The sequence below is a fragment of the Siphateles boraxobius genome, unplaced genomic scaffold (assembly GCF_051911475.1).
Source record: "Siphateles boraxobius isolate OS27281-9 unplaced genomic scaffold, OSU_SipBor_1 201, whole genome shotgun sequence".
NCBI classification, from domain to species: Eukaryota; Metazoa; Chordata; class Actinopteri; order Cypriniformes; family Leuciscidae; genus Siphateles; species Siphateles boraxobius.
In genome coordinates, this window is record NW_027508813.1 from 169,563 (window position 1) to 187,500 (window position 17,938).

The 17,938-nt window shown below is 37.1% G+C and overlaps 1 protein-coding gene across 1 annotated transcript in view; it reads right to left on the reverse strand.

Moving 5' to 3' along the window:
- Positions 1 to 1,292: 1,292 nt before the first annotated feature.
- The window catches only part of pcdh8.1 (protocadherin 8, tandem duplication 1), a 32,718-nt gene continuing 16,072 nt past the window's right edge, over positions 1,293 to 17,938 (reverse strand). Inside the window, exons 2-5 of the mRNA XM_077237491.1 lie at positions 9,979 to 12,302; positions 9,824 to 9,894; positions 8,232 to 8,365; positions 1,293 to 3,303 (exon numbers count right to left, since the gene is read on the reverse strand). Coding sequence (XP_077093606.1) covers positions 2,255 to 3,303; positions 8,232 to 8,365; positions 9,824 to 9,894; positions 9,979 to 12,300 — 3,576 coding nt within the window. The 5' untranslated portion in view covers positions 12,301 to 12,302 and the 3' untranslated portion in view covers positions 1,293 to 2,254. The remainder of the gene's footprint in view (positions 3,304 to 8,231; positions 8,366 to 9,823; positions 9,895 to 9,978; positions 12,303 to 17,938) is intronic.

A 17,938-nucleotide genomic window follows, 5' to 3' on the forward strand; every position in this document is an offset into this window, starting at 1 on the left:
GATCAGAGACAACATGGTTTTAGTTGAAAAATATAAAGTTATGACTGTTTTATAAGCCTAAAGCAAAAGCTGTATAGAGTTTTTAATGCATTATTCATATTCAGAAGAAAATATAAATACGTGGGAATAAACGCATCATTCTGAACTAATGCACTTATTTCATGTTTTCCTGAAGACTCAAACTCATAACCTGAAAAAAGCTGAATAAAGTCACACATTTATGAGCACAAACTTTATGCTTTCAGTGAGAAAAAAGTATTCAAGACATTTTTATATCAGTTTAACTTGCACAGGCTGCTCTCAAATATGAATATTGTTTAATTATTGAATTAAAAAGGAGAAATACTCTACATTATTGGTAGATTTGAAGCTTTAACCCTGTTGTTCATGTCGACCTCGATGGAAAACAATAACCCAACTCATATTGATCTTTCACTGTCCTTCATATCCCATTGGAAATGTGTGATGTGTGATGAGCCGGATCCCGATCTCCTGAAAATCCCTTCAGGACAAACACTCGTTCTGTTCTTTATTAGCTCTGAAACTGTGCGACTGAAGGACCTTCGGGATACATGTTTTATTCCCGTTCTGGAGGTTTTCTCACTGAAGTCGTCCTGTAATCCTGCACGACTTTTATATGGAAAAGTTCTAATGGATTTTCCCTGTCGCTCTATTTATCTAGACATGAATCTGACAAAACCAGGTCATACAGCCACTGTTTATACCGTATTCTTCCCTGTACAAATAAAATAAATATCATTAGACGGTTTTACTATTGCAATCTTTCTACTTCAAAATTTCACGTTTAATTAAATGTGAAATTTCTGAGAAAACGGTTTCAAATTAAATCCGGCACCATTTTTTCCTTCCTTTTTCTGTTTTATATTCACAGATATCAAGTCGTGTTTTCTGATGAAAAATCATTCATTAACACTAGAACAAATATCTGCTAATGGAGTCAGAAAAATAAAGTTAATTCAAAGGGAAAACATTATCAGATATTTGTTCTAGTGTTAATGAATGATTTTTCATCAGAAAACACGACTTAATATCTTCAGTTACTGTTGTTCTCCAGTAAATGAATCCTGATTTATGCTGGAAACGAGACTTGTGTTCATGTGTCATAATCTGTGATGTGTGTGTTAGTATGATATAATCTCTCACACAAGCTCTTTAACTCACTAATGCGCGAGTGTGTTTATAAGCCTCATTATCGTCTGATGAAGCGGATCATCCAGAACCACATGTGTTCTTATCGAGTCTGTCAGTTAATCCCGCTCACACACAGCAAACACACTTACAGGTGCTTTATTAGCGGAAATTACACACAATTAAGTATATACAGTCTTAACACAACTTTATAAGCCTCGATTAAAAAACTGAAGAGAATCAAATATACAAACTGGTTTAAATTTGACATTTTAGAAGAGAAGAAGCTTTTTTTGAGAGAGAGAGAATCTGTCTATATATTTAAACGCATTTTTACTGTAAACTACTTTAGAATAAAATATAAATATGAGGGAATAAACAGCATCAAATTCACTTTTCTGTTTTAGTAAAGACATATAAACTCATAACTAACAACATCTATGAAAGAAGCTAAACTGGATTTACTCATTTCCTGAATTATGTACAAAGTCCAGCATTGGCACAAAAACAGTTTTCAGTGAGAAAAACATATACAAAATATACAAATATGTACAACAAATATATCAATTTTTCACAGGCTGTTCTTAAAAAATATTTTCTTAAATAAAATAAACGCTTCGATTTGAATTACAGTAAACCAGCGCACTGCAAAACATGTTCTTGTTTTCCAGCACAAATATTTAAATATTCTTAAATCAAGATACATGGAAACACTACAATAAGGTTTATTAGTTCAAATGAACATTATTGTAGAGTCACCAGATACATTTACTGGAGAAGAAAAATGACTGAAGAAAAACTGATCAAAATGAAGTGAGTTTGTGTTTAAAACCAGAACAAATATCTGCTAATGGACTCGTTTATAATCTTGTTTTCCCTTTGAATTACGTTTATTTTTCAGAGTCCATCAGCAGATATTTGTTCTTGTTTTAAACACAAACTAATTTTGATAATTTTTTCTTAACATCTTCAGTCATTTGCTTCATGTATCTTGATGTAAGAGTGTTTATATATCTGTGCTGGAGACAGAAACAGAGGAAGAGAGGGATTTCCTCAGTGGATCGAAAGCCGGGAGTGTTTTCCTCGGATGAAGCGGGACGGATGTCTAGAAGCTGGTGGCGACTTCCGTCTGCGTCTGCGCCTGCGTCTGCGGCTGGGTCAGTGTCTGCGCTCGGGTCTGCACCTGCGCCTGGGTCAGTGTCTGCGCCTGGGTCAGTGTCTGCGCTCGGGTCTGCGTCTGCGCCTGCGTCCGCGGCTGGGTCAGTGTCTGCGCTCGGGTCTGCACCTGCGCCTGGGTCAGTGTCTGCGCCTGGGTCAGTGTCTGCGCCTGCGGCTGGGTCAGTGTCTGCGCTCGGGTCTGCACCTGGGCCTGGGTCAGTGTCTGCGCCTGGGTCAGTGTCTGCGCCTGGGTCAGTGTCTGCGCTCGGGTCTGCGCCTGTGCCTGGGTCAGTGTCTGCGCCTGGGTCAGTGTCTGCGCCTGGGTCAGTGTCTGCCCTCGGGTCTGCGCCTGCGCCTGGGTCAGCGTCTGCACTCGGGTCTGCACCTGCGCCTGGGTCAGTGTCTGCGCTCGGGTCTGCGCCTGCGTCTGCGCCTGGGTCAGTGTCTGCACTCGGGTCTGCACCTGCGCCTGGGTCAGTGTCTGCGCTCGGGTCTGCACCTGCGCCTGGGTCAGTGTCTGCGCTCGGGTCTGCACCTGCGCCTGGGTCAGTGTCTGCGCTCGGGTCTGCACCTGCGCCTGGGTCAGTGTCTGCGCTCGGGTCTGCGCCTGCGCCTGGGTCAGTGTCTGCGCTGGGGTCTGCGCCTGGGTCAGTGTCTGCGCTCGGGTCTGCACCTGGGTCAGTGTCTGCGCTGGGGTCTGCGCCTGCGTCTGCGCCTGCGCTCGGGCCAGCGTCTGCGCTGCGGTGACGGGAAGAGGGATCCTGCGCTCCTGATGGGCCGAGTACGAGGGAAGAGTCCCGGTGCGGGAGAACGTCTGCATGCTCCTCTGCGTGTTCCCCGGGCCTTCGTTCCAGCGCCGGGCGCTCAGGTGTGTGTTGAGGTGATGTGTGGTGTTGTACACAGGTGTGTGTGAGAAGCCGATGGTGTATGCGCTGCCGGGGGGGACGAGTGTGTGACGGGTCTGTATTACTCCACTCTTCCAGTCTCCGAACGAACCTGAAACAGGACACGCATTAAAGCCCCCGCAAAAATCTGCTCTTTATGCTTTATCAAGTCTCACGTCACATGATCTGGCAATAAAGCAAGTAAATTTATCTTTATTTATACAGAGCTTTTTACAACACTGTGTTTTAAAGCAGCTTTGCAGAGATAACAGGAAAATAATGCAACAAAGTTTGTTTCCAGCAGAAACCAGTGACACCTTATAACAAGCTCCCATAAACTAACATTAAAGAGCAATGCATTTGTCAATATTTATTCATCTTTGGTAGCATTCCCATAAAGTTATGAAAACGTCATTTCTGAATGTTCTCAGAATGTCCTTTTTATAATGTTTAAAACTTTTTTCTTGGTTATACGAATGTTAAGAGAACATTAAATTGTATCATTCTTCAGACATTATGGGAATGTTACTTTAGAATGTTCTCTGAATGTTACTTTTGAATGTTCTCTGATTGTTACTTTTGAATGTTCTCTGAATGTTACTTTTGAATGTTCTCTGAATGTTACTTTTGAACGTTCTCTGAATGTTACTTTTGAATGTTCTCTGATCGTTACTTTTGAATGTTCTCTGAATGTTACTTTTGAACGTTCTCTGAATGTTACTTTTGAATGTTTTCTGAATGTTACTTTTGAATGTTCTCTGATCGTTACTTTTGAATGTTCTCTGAATGTTACTTTTTGAATGTTCTCTGAATGTTACTTTTTGGATGTTCTCTGAATGTTACTTTAGAATGTTCTCTGAATGTTACTTTTGAACGTTCTCTGAATGTTACTTTTGAATGTTCTCTGATCGTTACTTTTGAATGTTCTCTGAATGTTACTTTTGAATGTTCTCTGAATGTTACTTTTGAATGTTCTCTGAATGTTACTTTTGAATGTTCTCTGAATGTTACTTTTGAATGTTCTCTGAATGTTACTTTTGAATGTTCTCTGATCGTTACTTTTGAATGTTCTCTGAATGTTACTTTTGAACGTTCTCTGAATGTTACTTTTGAATGTTCTCTGAATGTTACTTTTGAATGTTCTCTGATCGTTACTTTTGAATGTTCTCTGAATGTTACTTTTGAATGTTCTCTGAATGTTACTTTAGAATGTTCTCTGAATGTTACTTTTGAATGTTCTCTGAATGTTACTTTAGAATGTTCTCTGAATGTTACTTTTGATCGTTCTCTGAATGTTACTTTTGAATGTTTTCTGAATGTTACTTTTGAATGTTCTCTGATCGTTACTTTTTGAACGTTCTCTGAATGTTACTTTTTGAATGTTCTCTGAATGTTACTTTTTGAATGTTCTCTGAATGTTACTTTTTGAATGTTCTCTGAATGTTACTTTAGAATGTTCTCTGAATGTTACTTTTGAACGTTCTCTGAATGTTACTTTTGAATGTTCTCTGATCGTTACATTTGAATGTTTTCTGAATGTTACTTTTTGAATGTTCTCTGATCGTTACTTTTGAATGTTCTCTGATCGTTACTTTTGAATGTTTTCTGAATGTTACTTTTGAATGTTCTCTGATCGTTACTTTTGAATGTTTTCTGAATGTTACTTTTTGAATGTTCTCTGAATGTTACTTTTTGAATGTTCTCTGAATGTTACTTTAGAATGTTCTCTGAATGTTACTTTTTGAATGTTCTCTGAATGTTACTTTTTGAATGTTCTCTGAATGTTACTTTTTGAATGTTCTCTGAATGTTACTTTAGAATGTTCTCTGAATGTTACTTTTTGAATGTTCTCTGAATGTTACTTTTTGAATGTTCTCTGAATGTTACTTTAGAATGTTCTCTGAATGTTACTTTTTGAATGTTCTCTGAATGTTACTTTTTGAATGTTCTCTGAATGTTACTTTTGAATGTTCTCTGAATGTTACTTTTTGAATGTTCTCTGAATGTTATTTTTGAATGTTCTCTGAATGTTACTTTTGAATGTTCTCTGAATGTTACTTTTTGAATGTTCTCTGAATGTTACTTTAGAATGTTCTCTGAATGTTACTTTTTGAATGTTCTCTGAATGTTACTTTTGAATGTTCTCTGAATGTTACTTTTGAATGTTTTCTGAATGTTACTTTTTGAATGTTCTCTGAATGTTACTTTTTGAATGTTCTCTGAATGTTACTTTTTGAATGTTCTCTGAATGTTACTTTAGAATGTTCTCTGAATGTTACTTTTTGAATGTTCTCTGAATGTTACTTTAGAATGTTCTCTGAATGTTATTTTTGAATGTTCTCTGAATGTTAGTTTTTGAATGTTCTCTGAATGTTACTTTTGAACGTTCTCTGAATGTTACTTTAGAATGTTCTCTGAATGTTACTTTTTGAATGTTCTCTGAATGTTACTTTTGAATGTTCTCTGGATGTTACTTTTGAACGTTCTCTGATTGTTACTTTTGAACGTTCTCTGAATGTTATTTTTGAATGTTCTCTGAATGTTACTTTTTGAATGTTCTCTGAATGTTACTTTTTGAATGTTCTCTGAATGTTACTTTTGAATGTTCTCTGAATGTTATTTTTGAATGTTCTCTGAATGTTACTTTTGAATGTTCTCTGAATGTTATTTTTGAATGTTCTCTGAATGTTACTTTTTGAATGTTCTCTGAATGTTACTTTTGAACGTTCTCTGAATGTTATTTTTGAATGTTCTCTGAATGTTACTTTTGAACGTTCTCTGAATGTTATTTTTGAATGTTCTCTGAATGTTACTTTTTGAATGTTCTCTGAATGTTACTTTTGAATGTTCTCTGAATGTTACTTTTTGAATGTTCTCTGAATGTTATTTTTGAATGTTCTCTGAATGTTACTTTTGAATGTTCTCTGAATGTTACTTTTTGAATGTTCTCTGAATGTTATTTTTGAATGTTCTCTGAATGTTACTTTTGAATGTTCTCTGAATGTTACTTTTTGAATGTTCTCTGAATGTTATTTTTGAATGTTCTCTGAATGTTATTTTTGAATGTTCTCTGAATGTTATTTTTGAATGTTCTCTGAATGTTACTTTTTGAATGTTCTCTGAATGTTACTTTTTGAACGTTCTCTGAATGTTAGTTTTGAATGTTCTCTGAATGTTACTTTTTGAATGTTCTCTGAATGTTACTTTTTGAATGTTCTCTGAATGTTACTTTTGAATGTTCTCTGAATGTTACTTTTTGAATGTTCTCTGAATGTTATTTTTGAATGTTCTCTGAATGTTATTTTTGAATGTTCTCTGAATGTTATTTTTGAATGTTCTCTGAATGTTACTTTTTGAATGTTCTCTGAATGTTACTTTTGAATGTTCTCTGAATGTTACTTTTGAATGTTCTCTGAATGTTATTTTTGAATGTTCTCTGAATGTTACTTTTTGAATGTTCTCTGAATGTTACTTTTTGAATGTTCTCTGAATGTTAGTTTTGAATGTTCTCTGAATGTTATTTTTGAATGTTCTCTGAATGTTACTTTTTGAATGTTCTCTGAATGTTACTTTTTGAATGTTCTCTGAATGTTACTTTTTGAATGTTCTCTGAATGTTACTTTTGAATGTTCTCTGAATGTTAGTTTTGAATGTTCTCTGAATGTTATTTTTGAATGTTCTCTGAATGTTACTTTTTGAATGTTCTCTGAATGTTACTTTTTGAATGTTCTCTGAATGTTACTTTTGAATGTTCTCTGAATGTTACTTTTTGAATGTTCTCTGAATGTTACTTTTTGAATGTTCTCTGAATGTTACTTTTTGAATGTTCTCTGAATGTTACTTTTTGAATGTTCTCTGAATGTTACTTTTGAATGTTCTCTGAATGTTACTTTTTGAATGTTCTCTGAATGTTACTTTTTGAATGTTCTCTGAATGTTAGTTTTTGAATGTTCTCTGAATGTTACTTTTTGAATGTTCTCTGAATGTTACTTTTTGAATGTTCTCTGAATGTTACTTTTTGAATGTTCTCTGAATGTTACTTTTGAATGTTCTCTGAATGTTACTTTTTGAATGTTCTCTGAATGTTAGTTTTTGAATGTTCTCTGAATGTTACTTTTTGAATGTTCTCTGAATGTTACTTTTTGAATGTTCTCTGAATGTTACTTTTGAATGTTCTCTGAATGTTATTTTTGAATGTTCTCTGAATGTTACTTTTGAATGTTCTCTGAATGTTAGTTTTTGAATGTTCTCTGAATGTTACTTTTTGAATGTTCTCTGAATGTTACTTTTGAACGTTCTCTGAATGTTACTTTTTGAATGTTCTCTGAATGTTACTTTCTAATGTTCTCTGAATGTTAGTTTTTGAATGTTCTCTGATTGTTACTTTTTGAATGTTCTCTGAATGTTACTTTTTGAATGTTCTCTGAATGTTATTTTTGAATGTTCTCTGAATGTTACTTTTTGAATGTTCTCTGAATGTTACTTTCTAATGTTCTCTGAATGTTAGTTTTTGAATGTTCTCTGATTGTTACTTTTTGAATGTTCTCTGAATGTTACTTTTTGAATGTTCTCTGAATGTTATTTTTGAATGTTCTCTGATTGTTACTTTTTGAATGTTCTCTGAATGTTACTTTTTGAATGTTCTCTGAATGTTATTTTTGAATGTTCTCTGAATGTTACTTTTTGAATGTTCTCTGAATGTTATTTTTGAATGTTCTCTGAATGTTACTTTTTGAATGTTTTCTGAATGTTACTTTTTGAATGTTCTCTGAATGTTACTTTTGAATGTTCTCTGAACGTTACTTTTTGAATGTTCTCTGAATGTTACTTTTTGAATGTTCTCTGAATGTTACTTTTTGAATGTTCTCTGAATGTTACTTTTTGAATGTTTTCTGAATGTTACTTTTTGAATGTTCTCTGAATGTTACTTTTGAATGTTCTCTGAACGTTACTTTTGAATGTTCTCTGAACGTTACTTTGAGTTAAGAGATGAAGCCTCCTTGTAAAGCCTGATAAAGCTGTTAAGAGAACGGCACACACCTCTGGCCACCGGCTGGAAGGTGGTCAAGCTTCTCCTCAGAGCCGCTCCGCTGGAGTCAGAGTCGCTGTCGTTGAAATCACTGTCTCCTTTCCCACTGTCCTTCACGCTCTGCTGATCCGTGTTGCTGGTGCCGCTGTCAATGCAATCACATCTGATTATTGATATTCCATCGCAGAACAAAATACTATATTCACTGGCACGTGACTAATCCGACAGCGCTCATGACCTACTGTAAGAGAGACTGAAAAGTGCATTTACATACTGAAAAACACATTTATATGTTTCAGTTACGACCAAAAATTATGTGTATAGGTTTCAAAAACACAGCGGGGCCCAAAAGTGTTTAAGTAAACAAGTTTTCGAATTTTGAAAAGTTATTGCGCAAGATAAAGAGATATACCAGGTGCATCATTTCTTGGTGACTTAATAAGTGTAATTAAATTAGTGTCTGTGATCATATGACCTTGTACAGAGGGTCAGATTCATATTCATTCTTGAATCCATGTTCATTTGTCACTACAATTATTATGAATATGATAAACAATACTAGTCATAAGTTTTGGATCGATAATATTTTTAATGTTTGTGAAAGAGTCTCTTCTACTCACCAAAGCTGCATTTATTTTATCAAAATACAGTAAAAATGTTGAAATATTATTATAATGTAAATCAGCTGTTTTCTATGTGAATATATAATAAAGTGTAATTTATTCCTGTGATCAAAGCTGAATTTTCAGCATCATTACTCCAGTCTTCAGTGTCACATGATCCTTCAGAAATCACTATAATATGATGATTTGATGCTCAAGAAACATTTATGATTATTATCAATGTTGAAAACAGTTGTGCGGCTTCAGATTTCTGTGGAAATCATCACACATTTTATTTTTCAGGATTATTTGATGAATAGAAAGTTCAAAAGAACAGCATTTATTTGTAATAGAATCTTTTGTAGTATTATAAATGTCTTTACTGTCAATTTTGATCAATTTAATGAATCCTTGATAAATAAAAATATTGATTTCTTTTTATTTCTTTCCCCCAAAAAACAAAATAAAAATTCTTACTGACCACAAACGTTTGAACATGTTACAAAAACTTTCTGTTTCAGAAAAATGCTGTTATTTTGAACTTTCTATTCATCAAAGAATCCTGAAATAAAAATGTAAATAACTGTTTTCAACACTGATAATAATCATAAATGTTTCTTGAGCATCAAATCATCATATTATAGTGATTTCTGAAGGATCATGTGACACTGAAGACTGGAGTAATGATGCTGAAAATTCAGCTTTGATCACAGGAATAAATTACACTTTATTATATATTCACATAGAAAACAGATGATTTACATTATAATAATATTTCAAAATAAATGCAGCTTTGGTGAGCAGAAGAGACTTTTTCACAAACATTAAAAATCTTACCGATCCAAAACTTTTGACTGGTAGTGGAATTTGAATATAATTGCTAAATGAATGCATTTTCACTAACAGTATCAAACTTTTGGCCCTCATTGTACCTATAATTATTAAAGTATAGTCAAGCAATTATCCAGGTAGGCAAATGCAGAACTAAAAATCATTCTTACCTCCTTTGCAGACAGTATTTTTCATCTTGCCATAAGAATGTTTGTTCGAAAGGTTTGCATGGCAGGAACAGCTATTAAAACAAAAGCTTAGAGTTTTTATTCTGACTTGGAAAAGTGCATCAAAACAAAAGGATTTTCAGACAAAAATCACTCACCTTTTCCTCAAAATCCAGGCTCTTGTCTTCATACAAACAGGGTTGCATGGATTCGCTCTCGTTCCTGAGGAAAGCGTTTGCGCCGTTGTAAACGTTAGAGCCGGTGTTGTTGCTCTTGGAAAGTGGAGTCGATCCGTACAGGCCGTCTCTCCCGAAGCTCCTGCGCCGGCGCTTGATCACACAGCTAACGGTGATCACGCTAATGGCTCCCAGTAACAACACACAGCATCCAGCGAAACCAGCGATTACCAGCGTCCACACATCGAACTCCACAGTCTCGTCATCCTTCGATCGCAGTAAAATAACCACCTGATCTTCTTGAGCTCCAGTGTCTGTGACCACGAAACGCACGGATGCTAAGCTAGTCAGCGGCTCTCGGCCACCGTCAACCACAGAAACTATAATTTGCAGGATGTCTCCACATGGTGAAAATAGTCTTTGTTTTAAAAAGATCTCGCCAGTGTTTTTATCAATGGAAAAAAGTTGATTTTCGTCTTCTAGGATGTGAAAACTGAGCTCGCTGTTGACGCCGCTGTCTTCATCTTTAGCCGTGAGGCGTAACGCTAAATACCCGGCCTGAGCTTTAAAGGGAATCGGGATTTCAGCAGAATCATTCCGTAACACTGGATACGTAAAATACGGAAAGTTATCGTTCTCGTCAACCACACGGATTTGTATTAAAGTCGTGCTTGATAGCGGCGGGAAACCTTTATCGCTAGCTTTGACTGCGAACTCGACTTCTCTCAGAGTCTCGAAGTTGAAGGATCTGAGCGTGTATAAAGATCCCGAGTGCGGATCGACGGACACGAACGTCGACATCGGAGAACCATCAGGCGCTTTGCTGTCGATCAAACTGTAGAAAACCTTTCCGTTCTTCCCGACGTCGAGATCCCGCGCCACAACCGTCGTCATGTACGACCCAGGAATGTTGTTTTCAATCACTGAGACGTCATATGATGGTTTACTGAACGTGGGAGCGTTGTCGTTCTCGTCAGTGATGCGTATCGTATAATGCTTGATGGTTTTAAACGGTGGCGTTCCCAGATCTTCGGAAATCACAGTGAGGTTGTATTCTGGAATAGCTTCCCTGTCTAAAGTCGTGGTCGTAACGATCATGAAGGTGTCGCTGTACGCTTGAGTTAGCTTGAAATGCTCGTGTCCTTGTAAAGTTGTGCGCACGTATCCGTTCGGACCCGAGTCTCCGTCGGATGTGCTAATCAACGCAACAAAACTCTCTTCCGCCGCGGCTTCGGTTATAAACGCCACTCCGTCGCTAGTGGAAGTCATCGGTTTAATGCTAATCTCTGGCGCGTTATCGTTCACGTCTAGGATGTCGACGATTGCTCGGCATGTCGATGAAATTGAATTGCTTCCCAAATCCGAAGCTTGAATGTGCAACTCGTAGGATTTCTTACTCTCGTAGTCGACTGTGTCTCTGAGAGTCACTTCTCCTGAGATCAGATCGATCTGGAAAACACGCGTGACGTCATTTGGCGAGCCTTCCACGAACCCGTACACGACTTCTCCGTTAATCCCGGCGTCGGGGTCGAATGCGTGCACCTTTAGCACTCGGGATCCCACGGGAGAGTCTTCGCTGAGCTCCACTTTAAGTGAGTTGTGCTCAAACGTCGGGCTGTTGTCGTTAGAGTCCAGAACTCGTATATAAACCGTTGTTTCACCGGATTTCGCCGGATTCCCGCCGTCGGTCGCCGTGACCTCGATCGTGTAAAACTCTTCCGTCTCCCGATCCAGCGGTTTAATCAACACGAGCTCGGCTGACTTCGCCCCGTCCTCACGAGTGCTGACCTCGACGACGAAATTGTTAGTGTGTGAAATGTAGTAGCTTTGAACGTAGTTGTCTCCGACGTCGAGATCCACGGCGACGTCCAGAGGGAAACGCGAGTTTAACGGTGAATCTTCCGATACGTCCAAATGCGTTTCGTTGCGTGTGAACCGAGGCGAATAATCGTTAATGTCTTTGACCTCGATCTCGACGTGGATGAGCTGAAATTTCTCCTTTGAAAATGCGACGACGTCAAACGTTACAAGGCATTGTGGGGATCGGTGACACAGTTGCTCTCGGTCGATGACTTCTCCCACCGTTAGAAGCCCGTCGGTTTTCCTCATGTGAATTATGGAGTTTGTCTTCTGGATAAACTTGAATGACGTCTCGGGATCCTCTTCTGGATCTATTTTCAAGTCTTGGGAAAGGTTTCCGATCTCTGTGCCGGGAGCATCTTCCTCAAACGTAAAGTACTTCGTTGTTGTGCAGAAGCCGTTGCATATCATCCAGAAAAGCATGAAGTAAGAGTAGAACTTCATGTCTGTAAGCGAAAAAACAAAAATCAGTGACTATTTCAGAAATAGTCTTAAAAAGACTGTTTTAATTAATTAGACCTATTTCTTAAAAAGAAAAGCGAGAATAAAAGCGTCCTGTCGTGATCTTCACTCCTGCTTGACTCTGGAGTTTCCAGCTCACACCTATCACATATAGGTCATGGTTTATGCAAATGAGCCCATCTGCTGACCAATGAGCACTCAGGGTCCTCCCAGAAGCCCGGCCTCTGGCTCTCGATTGGCTCACAGCTGTTTTACACCCTCCTTTGGGAGACCCTAATACACAACACTATTGTTCTCTAGCAGTCAAACCTTTACACACAGTTCACTGACTTCACTGTGGGATTATGCTTAAAATTTGATTTGAAGACAAAGACAAGCTAAAACTGTACTTTAAAAAATGTTTCTAGTTATTTAACATGTGAGATGCTACTAAAATACAATAGGCTATATAAAAAAAACTGCCATCACACACACACACACACACACCTAAACCAAGCCATCACACACACACACACCCGACACCTAAACCAAGATATCTCTCACACACACACACACAACCGACCTCTAAACCAAGCCATCACACCCACACACACACACATACACACACACACACACCCAACCTCCAAACCAAGCCATCACACACAACTTTCTGAATTTTTACATTTTTTAAAAACCTTTAATTACTTTATTTTTATACCAGATTTACACATGAGGACGTCCCTAAAGGATTTTTTTGTCAGGTTTTGATCACTTCTGGGTACAAATTTGTCGCCAAAATATAGTTAAGTAGGTAGGCGCTCTCTCTCTCTCTCTCTCTCTCTCTCTCTCTCTCTCTGTGTGTCTCTCTCTCTCTCTCTCTCTCTCTCTCTCTCTCTCTCTCTCTCTCTGTGTGTCTCTCTCTCTCTCTCTCTCCCTCTCTCTCTCTCTCTCCCTCTCTCTTTCTCTCTCTCTCTCTCTCTCTCTCTCTCTCTCTCTCTCTCTCTGTCTCTCTCTCTCTCTCTCTCTCTCTCTCTCTCTCTCTCTCTCTCTCCCTCTCTCTCTCACGCACTTCCATCAGTGAAAAAAAATTGTCTTAGGAAATTAATACTTTTATTCATCAAAGACACATTCAATTTATCAAAAGTGACAGTAAAGACATTTATAATGTTACAAAAGATTGTATTTCAAATAAATGATGTTCTTTTGAACTTTCTATTCATCAAAGAATCATGAAAAATAAAATGTATCACAGTTTCACAAAAATATGAAACAGAACAACAGTTTCAACATTAATAATAATCATGAATGTTTCTTGAGCATCAAATCATCATATTATAGTGATTTCTGAAGGATCATGTGACACTGAAGACTGGAGTAATGATGCTGAAAATTCAGCTTTGATCACAGGAATAAATTACACTTTACTATATATTCACATAGAAAACAGCTGATTTACATTGCAATAATATTTCACGAATATTACTGTCTACTTTAATCTTGGCACTAACATTTTTTGTAATGTTTTCAAAGCTGTTTAGTTCCTGTTAAATGAGTGCCAAATATGCACTTTTCCATCAAACGATTTGTTAAAGCGTAAGCCGAGCGTACTACAGATTTAATGCAATAAGGGTTTGTTTTCCAAACTCTTTTCTTAATTATTTGCCGAGATAAAGGTAATGAGGGGCTATTGATCAGTTGTGCAGATATAGAGATGTGAAACACACACACACACACACACACCTGGCCATTTGGGCTCGAGGTGTCGAGGTGTCAGACTCAAATGTCTCAGTGTTAACAGGCTTTCCACAGATTGGAACAAATGCAGACCATTTGACACGTTACCCAGTGTAACCAGTTTACAGAGGACCGCAAGGTACTGTTGATCAGACTGGGAAAAGAGTTTGGTATTATTGGGTCTGTTTTAAAGTGGTTTTCCTCTTGCTTGAGTTAATTTTTCTGTATGTAAATGTTAAACTGTCTGAAGCCATCGAGTGGTGTTCCCCAGGGCTCAGTGCTGGCTCCACTTTAGTTTGTACTGTACATTAGCCCTCTGAAAGAAAACAATGTGTCACACTATTTTTATGCTGACGACATACAGTAGTATTGCTCGTTCAATGATCCTGAGTTGCACAAACTAACGGATTTATTGGATTGTATTTCTTGTGTAAAATCGTGGCTTGCTAGTAACTGTCTCTAATTAAATGTGAAAACGACTGAAACCCTAATTGAAATCTTGCGTCTGGTTTCAACAGTTCTTGACTTTAGGTCAGAAATTGTTTTTATCATCTAAGAAATATTGCAAAATTGAGGGCAATTTTATCAGACTGATCTTGAAATGGTAATTCATGCTTTTATTTCTTCGCTTTTAGATTACCCATAAAAAAATGTAATATATGGCCATATATTTACTTCTATTTTAAATAGCATGACATATATCTATACATATATTTGACTTATCTGAGAACACAATATATGCCTGCAACATATATGAACATTTATGTGTCCAAACATGTGAAGAAAATATTTGAGTTCATCCATATATGATACCATATATCTGCATATATTACAGTATAGTACTGGTTTCTCACATATATGGACAAGATTAACTATAAATATGTGACATACATATTTTTTCCCCACATATTTAATAAATGTATGTAAACATACATGCATGTGATACTGATGCATTGAAATAAGTACATATATGCGTCTTACATATATTTAACATTTATGTGCATATACGGGAAATTATATGACACTTACATGAAAACGGACATTTTTACTATATTTTGAAATAAATGTTTCATATATGTCTGTGTTTTATATATATGAATTTTGCATATTCTCATGTAGGCAGCAAACATACATGGGCACTGACATTATATATGTTATTTACTTATATTGACATATATTACATTTCTGTATGGGTACTGTAACTCTCTTTTTACTTTTTTAACAAATCTGCTCTAAATCATCTTCAAATGGTTCAAAATGCTGTTGCAAGGCTTTTAACAGGACACACACACACACACACACACACACACATTTTGTTCTACCTACACTGGCCACCCATCACATTTCGTATTGTTTTTAAAATATTAGTTTGAACTTCTAGAGCCTTTAATGGTCAGGCCCCACAATGCATTGCTGATTTGCTATGAATGCATGACGATGCTCAGGCCAGAGTCTGATAATGTTGTAAAGAGCCGCTATAAACCCGGTCCCTCCAGACTCTCCATTCTGTTAAAAAACTCAAGACACTGTTATTTACACAAGCTTTTAGTTGACTGGGTTTTATTTTGGGCTTTTTACATTTTTATTGATTTGTATACGGTTTTATTATTTTGGTTCCACTTAGTAAAGCACTTTGTGATTTTATCTGTGAAAAGCGCTCTATAAATAAACTTACTTACTAAACCCAGTTCAGCCACTGATACACACGTGATTTAATCAAAGCAATCGCTCTACATATATATAATCTTCGCTGTGTCTGAGAATAATCTCTGGCTGAGGTGTTTATAGCATATGGAGAGTAAAGTGAAGCAGAAATCTTGATATCAGATTAATGTTGAACAGAAGGATGTTAATAATCTTAATCTCAGTGTGTTAATCAGCGTCTGATCTCTGAGCCGTAAATAACCAGTTACTGAACTATCTATACATCTATCTCTCTCTCTATACATCTATCTATCTATCTCTCTATACATCTATCTATCTCTATTGTCTATCCATCTATCGATCTATCTATCTACAGTATCACAACATTCATTTCTCAACTGCACTAATTATGTCCTGAATGAAGGACAATGATCAGATCATGTTTCTCAAACACACACACACACACACAGACACACACACAGACACACACACACACACACACACACACACACACACACACACACACACACACACACACACACACACACACACACACACACACACACACATACACACACAGAAACACACACACACACACGCACACACACACACAGGGAAGGACGGGGGTCTAAAGTTCTCCAGAGCCAATTACAGTAAATTAGTTGTTTGCTGCAAAGCTGCTTATAAAGCTGAAGCGTTGAGCTGATCTGAGACGCGTCTGTCACGCGTGTGTCGAGCTCAACTACACTAACAAGGGAATAAACATCTAAACATTGCTTTAATGGCAGTATAAGATGCTTGCACTGACGGCTGTTAGCTTGAGAGATCGTAGATGTTCTACACGCACTCTTTATAAAACAGCAAAAGAACCTCATTAGCGCTAATAGTTCTTGTTCTTGTTTTGAACGTGTCTTATGACAGCTTCAGACAGAGCTCATTCTCAGGATCAGACTGATAGTGTTTGCCAGTAAGAAGTGTGATTAAGGAAAGATCACAGCTTGATGAAGATGTGTTTGGTGGGCATAAGAGTATTACTGAAGGCCATCTGTTGTGCGATTAACACGCCTGACTGTAATCAAGATCAGAAACTCTTCGGCAGGAGAAGCTTCAGCTTCACTTCTGCAACATGCCTAAACGTTTCAAGGTCTCGTCTATGAACAAAGAGACGAGGAAAGACTTTGATATGCCGTCAACAATACAGCATTCGGGGAAACTGGGGATTTTAAAGATACTTTTGTTCATCAAGGATGCATTAAATTGAGTAAAAGTGACATTTATAAAGTTAAAACAGATTCTATTTCAAATAAATGCTGTTCTTTTGCACTTTCTATTCATCAAAGAATCATGAAAAATAAAATGTAGCTATCACAGTATCCACAGAAATATGAAACAGAACAACAGTTTCAACACTGATAATAATCATAAATGTTTCTTGAGCATCAAATCATCATATTATAGTGATTTCTGAAGGATCATGTGACACTGAAGACTGGAGTAATGATGCTGAAAATTCAGCTTTGATCACAGGAATAAATTACACTTTACTATATATTCACATAGTGAAATATTATTCCAATGTAAACAGCGGTTTTCTGTTTTTACTGTATTTTTAACAAATAAATGCAGCTTTGATGAGCAGAAGAGCCTTTGTATAAAAAAAGCATAATTATTGCAAACTTTTGACCAGCAGTGTAAATTACTATGTATAATTATGATTATTTGTATACGCAAGTTATACTTAAAATGTCTGAATGTGAAAATAACATTTAAAAATGTCACTTGTGTTGATTTTTTATTGAATGAAAAGACATTTGTAGTGTCCAAACGCGGGCGGTGTGTATTTCGAGCTGTTGATTCAGTGTTTTCACCATGTGTTGCTCTTGAAGCATTTGTACACGTCACAGCAAACACACACATGCGTTCACACACTAAACACACTCAGATGTGGGGTTTGTTGTGATGAGGCTTATGCCAGTCTATGACCCAAACTGTGGAGAGCAAATGGGTGTGTGTGAGTCCTGAGCAGCTGTAGGGGTGTGAGTGTGTGTGTGTGTTCACACCTTCAGCACTGCAGACCCGTCTGAATGATGTCACACACACACACACACACACACACACACACACACACACACACACACACACACACTTAAAGCGATTTCCACAATACACGCTGTTTCAAAGCAGCTTTACAGAAAACGCATTTACTACCACATGAAGAAATATTTGAAGATTTTAAAGTAACCAAACAATTTTTCTGTTCTTT